General features: G+C 45.1%; 1 protein-coding gene across 1 annotated transcript; it reads left to right on the top strand.

Moving 5' to 3' along the window:
- Positions 1-3,719: 3,719 nt before the first annotated feature.
- On the top strand, positions 3,720-12,299 carry LOC149124425 (syncytin-1-like). Its single transcript, XM_089306581.1, has 2 exons — positions 3,720-4,216; positions 9,853-12,299. The coding sequence occupies exon 2, from the start codon at positions 10,024-10,026 to the stop codon at positions 11,755-11,757; it is 1,734 nt and encodes a 577-aa protein (XP_089162707.1). The 5' UTR covers positions 3,720-4,216; positions 9,853-10,023; the 3' UTR covers positions 11,758-12,299.
- Positions 12,300-12,772: the final 473 nt, after the last annotated feature.

Consider the following 12,772-nt stretch of genomic DNA (forward strand, 5'->3'; position numbering starts at 1 on the left):
TCTTGATGGAATCCTTGGAGTTGTATATATGCCCACACCACTTATACAAGGGTAATTTGCATCCCTACTTCTTTATTTGCATATCCTTTAATCCTCTCAGTTTCCTAATTGCATTGGCTAAGACTTTCAATTAAAAATTAACTAGGAGTGGTGAGGATGGACATTCTTGTCCAGTTCTAGATCACAGAGGAAATTCTTTCAGCTATTCCTCACTCAGCATAATATAGGTTTCACATATGAAGCCCTTTTATGTTGTGATATAATCTTTCCATACCTACATTGTTGACAGTTTGGTGATGAGTAGAAGGTAAATTTTATGAAATATTTTCTGCATCAATTGAGATGATTAACTGACTTCATGCTTCACTCTGTTGATGTTAATATTATATTCAATAGTTCATGTATGTAGAAGCATTCTTGGACCCAGAGGATAAATCCCACTTGGTCATAATGGTAGCCTTTTGGATGTGCCGTTGTGTTCAGTTTGCTAGTATTATGGGGAGGGTTTTTTTTTTTTTGCATCCGTGTTCATCAGGGATATTGGCCTATAAATTTTTGCTTATTTCCATGTCTGCTATTGGCATCATGATTACACTGGCTTTGTAATGAGTTTTGATCTCCTTTCGTGTAACTTTTGGCAGTAGTTTGGGGGAGAATTGATGTTAGCTGTTCTTTAAAAGCTGGAGCAATGCAGCAGTGAATCCAGTTAGTCATGTTAGACTTCATTAATTCAATCTCATTACTCATTATTGGTATTACCCATTGGTATTTGTCTTCATGATTCATTTTGGTAGGTAATATATTCAGAAATTTATACATTTCTCCTAGGTATTTGATTTGTTGTTATACATAACTGTCCATACTATTTTAATCACTGAAGTATCATTCAGTTGTAACATCTCCTTTTCCTTCTGTGGTTTTGTTTGAGTTCTCTGTTGCTTGATTAGTCCAGCTGAAGGTTTATCAATATTGTTTTGGTCTTTTAAAAAATCAGCTCATTTTGATTGATGTTATGTATTATTTTCTTAGTCTCTTTTTTTAAAATTTCTTCTCTGATCTTTGTTTCTTCCTGCCTCCTCATTGCTTTGTTCTTGCCTTTTTGGTTCTTTGAGATGCTTTTGTAGATTGCTTGCTTGAAATCTTTTTGAAAAATTTACTGGAGCAAGTTACAGAGAGAGAGAACTAGAGACAGAGAAAGACCCACATACACATACATACTGGGAGCTCTTCTATCCTCTGGTTTGTTTCTCAAATGGCTAATAATCCAGGGCTGAGCCCTGGTGAAGCTAGGACCCAGGAGTTTCATCAGGTCCTCCGTGTGGGCAGCATGGATCCATGTATCCGGGCTATCTCCTGCTGCTTCTCCAGGGTTTGCCCGGAGCTGAATCAGAAGTGAAGCATCTGGGGCATAAAACAGCGCCAATAGGGTTGCCAGCATCATCGGCAGCTGCTTTACCTGCTACACCACCACACTGGCCCCTTGAAATCATTTTTTTAGTCCATTTTGTTTCCCCCTTAGCATTGCTCTAACTACATCCCATAAGTCTTTGTATGTTGTGTTTTAATTTTAATTTCAAGAATGTTTTTAATTTTTTAACAAATCTATCAAAAAGAGAATAGATTTTATGTATTCATAGATATAAGTCTGAGAACATAACCAGAGTTCACTCCCTTCCCCTCTCCCTCCTGCAGTCCCCTTTCTTAATTCCTTTCTCCTTTATTCTTTAAATTTTGCAAAGCCTTATTTTCAATTTATTTTCATCTCAGACTGAACCTACCACTAACCATGATATTCAACAAGTAAAAAGTAAAAGACCACTGTCTGCAGGAGTATAGACTGGGACTAAAAATAATAATCAAATCATAAGTTCTGTTTCAATTTACACATCTGTATTCTTTATTAGCTACCAAATATCAGGTAAAACATGATATTGTTCTTTTTTGTCAGGTCTTACTTCACTAAGTGTAACAGTTTCCAGTTGCATGAGGCTTACAGTTGTTATTTCACTGAGTAGGTTTCTTTTGTTTGTCTTTAGAAAATTTTATTTAAGAAATATAAATTTCAAAAGTACACCATACTGATCCGATGGCAGGAGCCAGGTACTTCTCCTGGTCTCCCATGGGGTGCAGGGCCCAAGCAGTTGGGCCATCCTCCACTGCACTCCCTGGCCACAGCAGAGAGCTAGGAAGCCTCTTGAGTTCACAAACTCTGACCTTATTTAGACAAGGCCATAATCGAAGTGGAAATTCTCTCATCCCATCAGAGAAAGGTACCGCCTTCTTTGATGGCCTCTTCTTTCTACTGGCTTTCCATGCCTCAGAAATTCTCATGGGCTTTATAGACAGAGATGAATGCCTTAAAGGCTTCTCCTGGTCTCCCATGCAGGTGCAAGGCCTAAGCACTTGGGCCATCCTCCACTGCATTCCTGGGCCATAGCAGAGAGCTGGCCTGGAAGAGGGGCAACCGGGACAGAATCCAGTGCCCCCAGAGTGCTCTTTAGGGCTTTTGCCATTCTATGAGTTTGCTGTGTATCCCACTTCCCATGTTGGATCATTCTCTCCTTTTTAATTCTATCATTTATTATTAGCAGACACTGGTCCTACTTATGTGATCCCTTTGACTCTTTTTTTTAACTTTTATTTAATGAATATAAATTTCCAAAGTATGACTTATGGATTACAATGGCTTCACCCCCATACCGTCCCTCCCACCCACAACCCTCCCCTTTCCCACTCCCTCTCCCCTTCCATTCACACAAGATTCATTTTCGATTATCTTAATATACAGAAGATCACCTTAGTATACATTAAGTAAGGATTTCAACAGTTTGCTCCCACACAGAAACATAAAGTGAAAAATAATAGATGATTTTTTTAAATGATGATGAAATCAGATCAGACCTGTTGTCATGTTTAATCCCAGTGAGAGTCAAGTTGGGAATTGATAATTTCTTTCTTTTTTTTTTTATACAGAAGATCAGTTTAGTATGCATTAAGTAAAGATTTCAACCGTTTGCACCCCCATAGAAACACAAAGTGAAATATATTGTTTGAGTACTCGTTATAGCATTAAATCTCAATGTACAGCACATTAAGGACAGAGATCCTACATGAGGAGTAAGTGCACAGTGACTCCTGTTGTTGACTTTACCAATTGACACTCCTGTCTATGGCCTCAGTAATCTCCCTATGCTCCAGTCATGAGTTGACAAGGCTATGGAAGCCCCTTGAGTTCTCTGACTCTTATCTTGTTTAGACAAGGTCATAGTCAAAGTGGAGGTTCTCTCCTCCCTTCAGAGAAAGGTACCTCCTTCTTTGAAGACCTGTTCTTTCCACTGGGATCTCACAGAGATCTTTCATTTAGGTTTTTTTTTTTTTTTTTGCCTGAGTGTCTTGGCTTTCCATGCCTGAAATACTCTCATTGGCTTTGCAGCCAGATCTGAATGCCTTTAGGGCTGATTCTGAGGCCAGAGTGCTATTTAGGACATCTGCCATTCTATGAGTCTGCTGAGTATCTCGCTTCCCATGTTGGATCACTCTCCCCTTTATTTATTCTATCGGTTAGTGTTAGCAGGTACTAGACTTGTTTATGTGCTCCCTTTGACTCTTAGTCCTTTCATTATGATCAATTGTGAACTGAAATTGATCACTTGGACTAGTGAGATGGCATTGGTACATGCCACCTTGATGGGATTGAATTGGAATCCCCTGGTGTCGGGGACCACGCAGCATGTGACCTCTTAGTTGAGAGACAGGGCTGGACAGGCCAGACCTGATAGTACTGATAACGCAACCTTGTGTGACCTTGTGCCTTAAGGCCTTGTAACCTTTCCCCTACTTGCACTAGCATTGCAGCTACAAGATAAGCCCACCCTCCTTCCCCCTCCCGATACCCTGCCTCGATGATATATAAGTGTGTGGTTGAAAAATAAAGTCGCAGCTTGATCGGCACCTGTCTTGCTGCCATCCTTGTGTCTCCTGTCCCTTTCATTTCTCCTTCTAGGTGCTCGGCCCCAGTTGCTGTCCCGCGGGACGGGACAACTGGCGCCCAACGTGGGGCTCGAGTGTGGCCCTTGGGGTTCGAGTGCCTGTAAGATTGGAGGAACGCCGCCTTCCAGGAGGAAAACTTGGATCCAAGTGATTGTGCGACCGGCTCGGAACTGCCCACCCGAGATCATTAGCATCGGTCGACGCTGCGGAGTGAAGACGGCGCAAGGTAAGTGACAGCCATGGGACAGGCATTATCGTCACGGGAAATGTTCATTTCAGGTCTCAGGGAGGCCCTCAAGACACGAGGAGTTCGGGTTAAAAATAAGGATCTAAAGGCATTTTTTGAGTATGTAGAAAGATTGTGTCCCTGGTTCCCCAAGGAAGGAACAATTGACGAGATCAAGTGGGAAAGAGTTGGAAGTTGTTTAAAGGATTTTCATGAGATCTTTGGCCCTGCAAAAGTGCCTATTACGATTTTTTCATATTGGAACCTGATTAATGACATTCTAAAAACCCGTCACCTAGATAAGACTATTGATGCCCTAGTAAGGGATGGTGAGGAGACGTTACAGCAATCCTCCCGACCTGCATCTAAATGCCCATCTGTCATTCTAGATATACCCTCCACTGATGATGACCCCAACAATAAAATTAAAGAGTCCACTTTAGCCCCTACCAACGAAGCGAGCCGACTATATCCTGCCATCCGAGACAAATTAGATTCAGATGAGGAAGCTGCCCCAGAGGAAGAGGTCGTGCACTATCATAATTCCAATTGGCCCCAAAATGTTAAAAATCCCCCGCCATACAATACTCACCCGCACCTTCCCATTTGTGCCCCCGCTCTCTATGACTTTAACCCTCCTGTGCCTGACTTGTCGGCCTTGCGACAGTCACTTCAACAGAGACGAGAGCACATCCAGCTCCTTAAGGAAATAAAATCCCTTGACGAGGAGCTCCGCCACCTTGCCTTAGAGCAGCCCCTTCCAAAACCTAAACAAGGTAAAGTCAGGTCCAAAACCCAACCCCTTCTAGCTTTCCCTGTAACCAGGAGGCAAGCCGGAGGTCATTCTGAGCCTGCTGCTGATGGGGAAAATGAGGCTGAGGAGAATTCGCCCCACCACTCTGAGGAAGATAGTGAGGAACCTGGGTCGGAGGAGGAAGATCAGGTCCCCAATCAAGGACCTGGTAATGGACAGCCGCCACCCTATAAAAAACTTAGTCTCAGATTTATTGAAAAACTTAAAACTGCTTGCACCCAGTATGGTCCCACTGCCCCGTATACTCAGGCCTTATTGGAAAGCCAGAGTGCCCGGTGGCTTACACCTAATGATTGGGACTTCCTCGCCAGAGCTGCTCTCAGCGGAGGTGACTATGTCCTGTGGAGGGCTGATTATGTTCAAATTTGTAAAGAAATAGCCCAACAAAATTTTGCTAAAGCTTCATCTAAAAATTGGACCCTCAAAAAACTTTTGGGAGATGCCCCGTATAATTCCAACAATTCACAAGCCCAGTTCCCTGATGGACTTCTGGCGCAAATTAAAACTGCCGGACTAGGGGCTTGGAGAAAGCTCCCTCAAAGGGGAGCAGTCACTACCTCTTTGGCTAAGATTCAGCAGGGGCCCGACGAGCCTTATAGTGATTTTGTCTCGCGCCTTAATGTTGCAGCTGAGAGACTAGTTGGCCCAGGAGAAAATGGAAGTGCATTTGTTACGCACCTCGCCTTTGAAAATGCCAACCCAGCTTGTAAAGATATTCTTCGGCCTCATAAACATAAGGGTGATCTTTCAGACTATGTGAGGCTCTGCGCTGGTGTGGGATCGGCCCATGCCATGGGCTTGGCAATTGGGGCCGCACTCAAACTGACGCAAAATCCCTCCAAGGGGACCTCCACTTGCTACGCCTGTAAACAGCCTGGACATTTTGCCCGCGAATGTCCAACTGCCTTATCAAACAGGCCCATGGCCCAAGGCGCGGCTCCATCTCCTCCAGGTAGGCCGCTCCCCTCCACCCCATGCCCCCGATGTCATAGGGGTTATCACTGGGCAAATGAATGCAGGTCAAAGACTAATTCTTCAGGCCAACCCCTCCCTCCTAGTGTGCCGGGAAACTCCCAGAGGGGCCAGCCCCTGGCCCCAGTTTCTCAAAGGACAAACCCTGGGGCAGTACGGTTTGTCCCTTCCCAGCCTCAGGCTCAGCAAATACCTCAACAATTGCTTCTCTCCAACGAGCAACCCCCGGTAGCGCAGGACTGGACCTCTGTGCCGCCTCCGATACAATATTAGATTCCACCCAGGGCCCACAAATTATCCCTACAGGGGTGTGGGGCCCCTTGCCTTCGGGTACCTGTGCTTTTATTCCTGGCCGAGCATCAGCCACCCTTAAAGGCATTCAAGTTTTTCCCGGTATTATTGACGGTGACTTTACCGGGGAAATAAAAATCCTAGCAGCCGCTATCAATGGAGTAGCTGCCGTTCCACAGGGCACCCGTCTAGCACAACTGGTTCTTCTGCCTTTAATTACTGGAAGTACATCCTCAATTTCTTCCAGGCCCCGAGGCATTACCCCTTTGGGCTCCTCGGATGCTTATTGGGTCCAGCCAATTACAAAAAATAGGCCTGTGTTAACCCTTACTATTGAAGGAAAGGATTTCAAGGGCATTTTGGACACAGGGGCAGATGCCACGGTCATATCTCAAGATCATTGGCCCGCCCATTGGCCACTGACCGCATCTCTCACCGATTTGCGAGGTATAGGCCAGTCCAATAACCCCCAAGTCAGCTCAAGGGTATTACGCTGGAAAGATAAGGAAGGCAATCAGGGCACTGTGACTCCTTTTGTATTACCAGGCCTTCCTGTTAACCTGTGGGGACGTGACATTCTCTCCCAAATGGAAGTTATCCTGTGCAGCCCTAATGCTGTGGTCACACAACAAATGCTGCGCATGGATTATGTGCCTGGCACAGGACTTGGAAAAATGAGACAGGGCATAACTCAACCTATTACAGCCCCCTCTAAAACAGATAGACATGGGCTCGGATATTCGGATTTTTAGTAACGGCCACTGGCCTTCCTGTACCCCATGCAGATAAAATCACATGGAATACTCAAACTCCTGTTTGGGTGGATCAGTGGCCGCTTACTCAAGAAAAGCTAAATGCCGCTACAGCGCTTGTACAGGAGCAGCTCGCGGCTGGACACCTAGAGCCTTCCAATTCTCCCTGGAATACGCCCATTTTTGTCATAAAGAAAAAATCTGGTAAATGGCGCCTTTTACAGGATTTGCGCGCCGTTAATAAGGTCATGGCACCCATGGGTGCCCTCCAACCTGGCATCCCAACCCCCGTGGCCATCCCAAATGGTTATTACAAAATAATTATAGATCTCAAAGACTGTTTTTTCACTATTCCTCTACACCCTGATGATCGTCCTTATTTTGCCTTTAGCCTCCCCCGTGTTAATTTCCAGGGACCGATGCAAAGATTTCATTGGAAAGTCTTGCCCCAGGGAATGGCCAATAGCCCCACCCTTTGTCAAAAGTTTGTAGCACAGGCAGTGGACCCGGTTCGTTTACACTGGCCGCACATTTATATTCTACATTATATGGATGACATTTTACTGGCGGCTCAAAACAAGTCAGACCTACAAGATTGCTTTACAGCACTTTCTAAAGCCTTTCTTGCCCTTGGTTTACAAATTGCTCCTGATAAGGTCCAGTTACAAGACCCCTTTACCTATTTAGGTTTAAAATTACAACAGGATTTGGTTTTTGTGCCCCGCATCCAGTTCCGCTTGGATTGCCTCCATACCCTTAATGATTTTCAAAAACTTCTAGGAGATATTCAATGGCTCAGGCCCTATTTAAAAATATCTAATAATGTCCTTTTGCCCCTCAATGACATTCTGCGAGGAGACCCAGATCCCTCTTCCCCCCGCGAGCTCACCCCTGCTGCGGGAGACGCATTAAACCAAGTAGCGCAAGCCATCAGCCAACAGTTTGTTTCACAGATTTCTTATACTCTCCCCCTGCTTTTTGTAGTTTTAGCCACACCACATACGCCCACTGGAGTTTTTTGGCAAAAATCCCTCATGCCCAAAAAAAAGGGTCAACCTCTTTTCTGGGTTCATCTCCCCATTTCCTCATCTAAGGTAATTGCAGTATATTTGTCTCAGGTTGCTTCAATAATCATCAAGGCTCGTTTCCTTTCCCGCCAATATTTTGGAAAAGACCCCGATGTTGTAGTAGTGCCATATACCCGAGAACAGACCCAGTTCCTTCTTCAAACTTCTGATGACTGGGGAATAGCCATGTCAGGATTTATGGGAGTCATTGACAATCACCTCCCTGATGACCCTGTGTTACAGTTTGCCCAATCCTATTCCTTTATTTTCCCAAAAAATACAAAAAGTAACCCCATTCCAAAGGCTGTTACGGTGTTTACAGATGGGTCCTCCAATGGAATGGCTGCCTTCGTGGCAGATAACCGTTCCCACGTATTTAAAACATCTTATCAGTCGGCTCAGTTGGTTGAGCTGTATGCCATACTTCAAGTCTTTACACAGTTTTCCAGTCAGGCTGTAAATATTTATACCGATAGTGCATATGTAGCTCACTCCATTCCGTTGCTTGAGACTTCTCCTTTTCTTAAAACAACTTCCAACGCTATGCCCTTGTTTATACAAATTCAAAAGCTAATACGAGAAAGACAACAGCCCTTCTATTTGGGACATATTAGGGCACACACAAGCCTACCAGGGTCACTCTCAGAAGGTAATGCCCAGGCAGATGCTGCTACAAGGCTTACCTTCCCCACAACTGTGGGATCAGTGCAGGAAGCTCAGAACTCAGAAGGTAATGCCCAGAGAGATGCTGCTACAAGGCTTACCTTCCCCACAACTGTGGGATCAGTGCAGAAAGCTCAGAACTCAGAAGGTAATGCCCAGACAGATGCTGCTACAAGGCTTACCTTCCCCATAATTGTGGGATCAGTACAGGAAGCTCAAAACTTGCATAGGTTACATCACTTAAATGCTCAATCTCTCCGTTTGTTTTGTAAAATTTCACGAGAACAGGCTCGTGAAATAGTCAAAAAATGCCCCTCATGTGTTACAAGCCAACCTGTACCGCATTTGGGAGTCAATCCGCGTGGTCTTCTCCCTAATCAACTGTGGCAAATGGATGTCACACACTTCCCAAAATTTGGCAAACTAAAGTATCTCCATGTCTCTATAGACACCTATAGTGGCTTTGTCTTTGCCTCCCCCCACACAGGAGAAGCTGCTAAGGATGTTATCTCGCACCTTATCACAGCTCTTTCTGTACTGGGAAAACCTGTTAAGATTAAGACAGACAATGGTCCTGCTTATGTCAGCACTAAGTTTAAACAATTTTGTGAGGCGCTCCATATTAACCACATTACAGGAATTCCCTACAATCCACAGGGACAGGGAATTGTTGAAAGAGCCCATCAAACACTAAAAACTTGGCTCACTCGGCTTGAAGCCACTTCCTTGTCTTTTGCCTCTCCCCGCGACCGATTGAATCATGCGCTCTTTGTGCTAAACTTCCTGACCTTGGATAATAATAATCATTCAGCTGCGGACCGTCATTGGCACCCTTCCCCTGATACGGCTCCGCCTATGGTAATGTGGCGAGACCCCCTCACCAGTAGCTGGCACGGCCCAGATCCAGTACTCATTTGGGGACGTGGCTCAGCCTGCATCCTGGACCAAAAACAATCGGCACCAAGATGGCTACCTGAAAGATTAATTAAACAAGTTAATCCGCCAATTCCTACAAATAATGATGTTGTTCCAGAGCCTGTACTTGGCCCTGAGAACGCCTTTTCTTTATACCCACAGGAATGAAAAGACCCGGCTGGACGCTACTGGGACTCATTACAGGACTCCTTATTATTGCTGGAATTGTTGCCATTGTTGCTATTTGTGTATCTTATCTTCTCTCTATTCTCTCCTCCCCTGCTACATTTCCTGAGGGCTCACTGATTAACCCCTCCAAAGGGCCCTAATACAATGGCCCTCAGCCTTGCTCTCCTGATGATGGCAATCTACACCATCCATTGGGCTCCACAAGTCTTTGCAGGGCTTGACAACCCTCAGGGCATTCAAAAATACCTTCAACAGCATCACCCTTGTACCTGCTCAGGGGGCATAATAGTATCCTTCCCACGAACCCGTGGCCGTGGCCGTGCTCAAAAGCCGCATTTTACACAAGACTGCGGAGATAAAACTGCTTATCTGACCGTCCCGGGTTCCCGATGGTTCTGTGTTCCCAAACCTAAGCTAGACTCTTACCGCACTGGGGATCAGTGCCCATCAGAGTGCAATAAAACTATCCATTACTCCGTGCACTCCTCCTGTTATACACAGTATCAAACCTGTAATAAGGGAAATCAGCGTTTATTGTTTGCCGTTATATCAGGAGATTATGAGGGAACGTTCGGAGGAGAGTTGTCCTCTTCACGCTTCAGCTCCCCCTCCTGCCCCACTAAGGGACAAGTAGCCTGCTGGTACCCTATAGCCCCTGTGGGAGTGTCTGACGGTGGAGGCCCTCAGGATACCCTTACTAAATTAAAAACACAAAAGGTACTCGAAACTGTATTTGAAAACCTTTACCCTTCCCTCCAATACCACCCCCTGGCTAAAGTTCATTCCAGAGGAAATAAAGACTTGGATGTCAATACCATCGATATCCTTACCAACACCCATAAACTGCTTAATCTCTCTGCCCCAAACCTTGCAAGAGACTGCTGGCTCTGTTTACGCCAGGGACCCCCCCTTCCTCTTGCCATTTTTCTACCGCTTAATAATACCCTTGAGTTCAATAGCTTCTTGGGCCACCCCCCTATGCAGCCCTTTCCTGTTCTTCCTGTCCCAACGGAAAATATCACTTGCCTTTATAAACCTCCCAACAACAATCCCTTCGATATCGATGTAGGCCTTGCTCCTTTCTGTACAAGTAATGTAACAGTAAACTACCCTCTTTATGCCCCTAATTCCACCGTTTTTGTATGTAGGGATAATTTAGCTTATACCATTTTACCAACAAATTGGACCGGTAATTGCATGCATGCTATACTTTTTCCTGATATAGAGATTATCAATGGAGATACCCCTGTTCCTATCCTCTCCCTTGATTATATTGCAGGGAGACAAAAACGAGCTATTCAATTTATTCCTTTATTAGCCACATTGGGAATTTCCTCAGCTATGGTTACAGGATCCACAGGACTAGGAATTGCGGTCCACAAATATAGAGAATTGTCCCAACAACTTATTAATGATGTGCAGACCCTATCCACCACCATTCAGGACCTTCAAGATCAAATTGATTCCCTAGCGGAAGTGGTTCTACAAAATCGTAGAGGCTTAGACTTGCTTACTGCTGAATGGGGAGGTATTTGCTTGGCTTTACAGGAAAAATGCTGTTTTTATGCTAACAAGTCCGGCATTGTTCGTGATAAAATCAAGACACTTCAAGAAGATCTGGAGCGTCGTCGACGTGCCATGGCTGAAAATCCCTTTTGGACTGGATGGAATGGACTGCTTCCCTATTTGCTACCGCTTTTAGGCCCCATTGTTGGGTTGCTTGTTGTGCTATCTATAGGTCCTTGTCTCCTCAATAGGCTGATGACCTTTATCAGACAACAAGTAGATAATTTAGCAGCCAGACCAATTCAAATACATTACCAAAGTCTGGCCATGGAAGATCCCATGGAAAACGTTATCTCTCTCTCTGGCCGGTGAAGTCTGGCCAGTGAGGTCACAGTCCCTCCAACAACTGACTCTCCCCTTCGGTCTACTGCTGCCCCAGTAGGGAGCCCAGGAAGGGCCCCAGGCCTATCAATAAAATGAGCAGTAAGCCAATGACGGGCACCTTCCCGGAACCTCACCCACCTAAGACAGGAGTCCTTGGGGACTGGCAAGGATATCCAATGACGGGTAAGAGGTGATGGAGCCCCGGGTCGATTCCTAAGACAGGCACTGCTCGCTCATCATGCTTGGCCTAACCGGTAGCCATTTCTGTTTAATTGATAAGAAAGGGGGATATGTCGGGGACCACGCAGCATGTGACCTCTTAGTTGAGAGACAGGACTGGACAGGCCAGACCTGATAGTACTGATAACGCAACCTTGTGTGACCTTGTGCCTTAAGGCCTTGTAACCTTTCCCCTACTTGCACTAGCATTGCAGCTACAAGATAAGCCCACCCTCCTTCCCCCTCCCGATACCCTGCCTCGATGATATATAAGTGTGTGGTTGAAAAATAAAGTCGCAGCTTGATCGGCACCTGTCTTGCTGCCATCCTTGTGTCTCCTGTCCCTTTCATTTCTCCTTCTAGGTGCTCGGCCCCAGTTGCTGTCCCGCGGGACGGGACACCCTGGTATGTTTCTAACTCTACCAATTGGGGCAAGTTAGCTTGTGCATGTCCCAAATTATACATCTCTTCCTTCTCTTATTCCCACTCTTATGTTTAACAGGGATCACATTTCAGTTAAATTTCAACACTTAAGAATAACTGTGTGATAATTACAGAATTAAACCAGTCATATTAAGTAGAACAGACAAAAAAACTACTAAGAGGGATAATTTATTAAGTTGTTCATTAACAGTCAGGGCTATGCTGATCAAGTCACCGTTTCTCATAGTGTCCATTTCACTTCACTTAGTGTCCCTTTTTCCCCACATCCTCGCCAGAATCTCTTGTTGGTAGATTTCTGAATGTGAGCCTTTCTAACTGGGGTGAGGTGAAACCTCATTGT

Source organism: Oryctolagus cuniculus, chromosome 10, assembly GCF_051225735.1.
Source record: "Oryctolagus cuniculus isolate XC-2025 breed Fujian yellow rabbit chromosome 10, ASM5122573v1, whole genome shotgun sequence".
NCBI lineage: Eukaryota > Metazoa > Chordata > Mammalia > Lagomorpha > Leporidae > Oryctolagus > Oryctolagus cuniculus.

Coding starts and splice junctions, on each gene's coding strand:
- LOC149124425 (XM_089306581.1), top strand. CDS start 10,024: ATGGCCCTCAGCCTTGCTCTCCTGATGATGGCAATCTACACCATCCAT.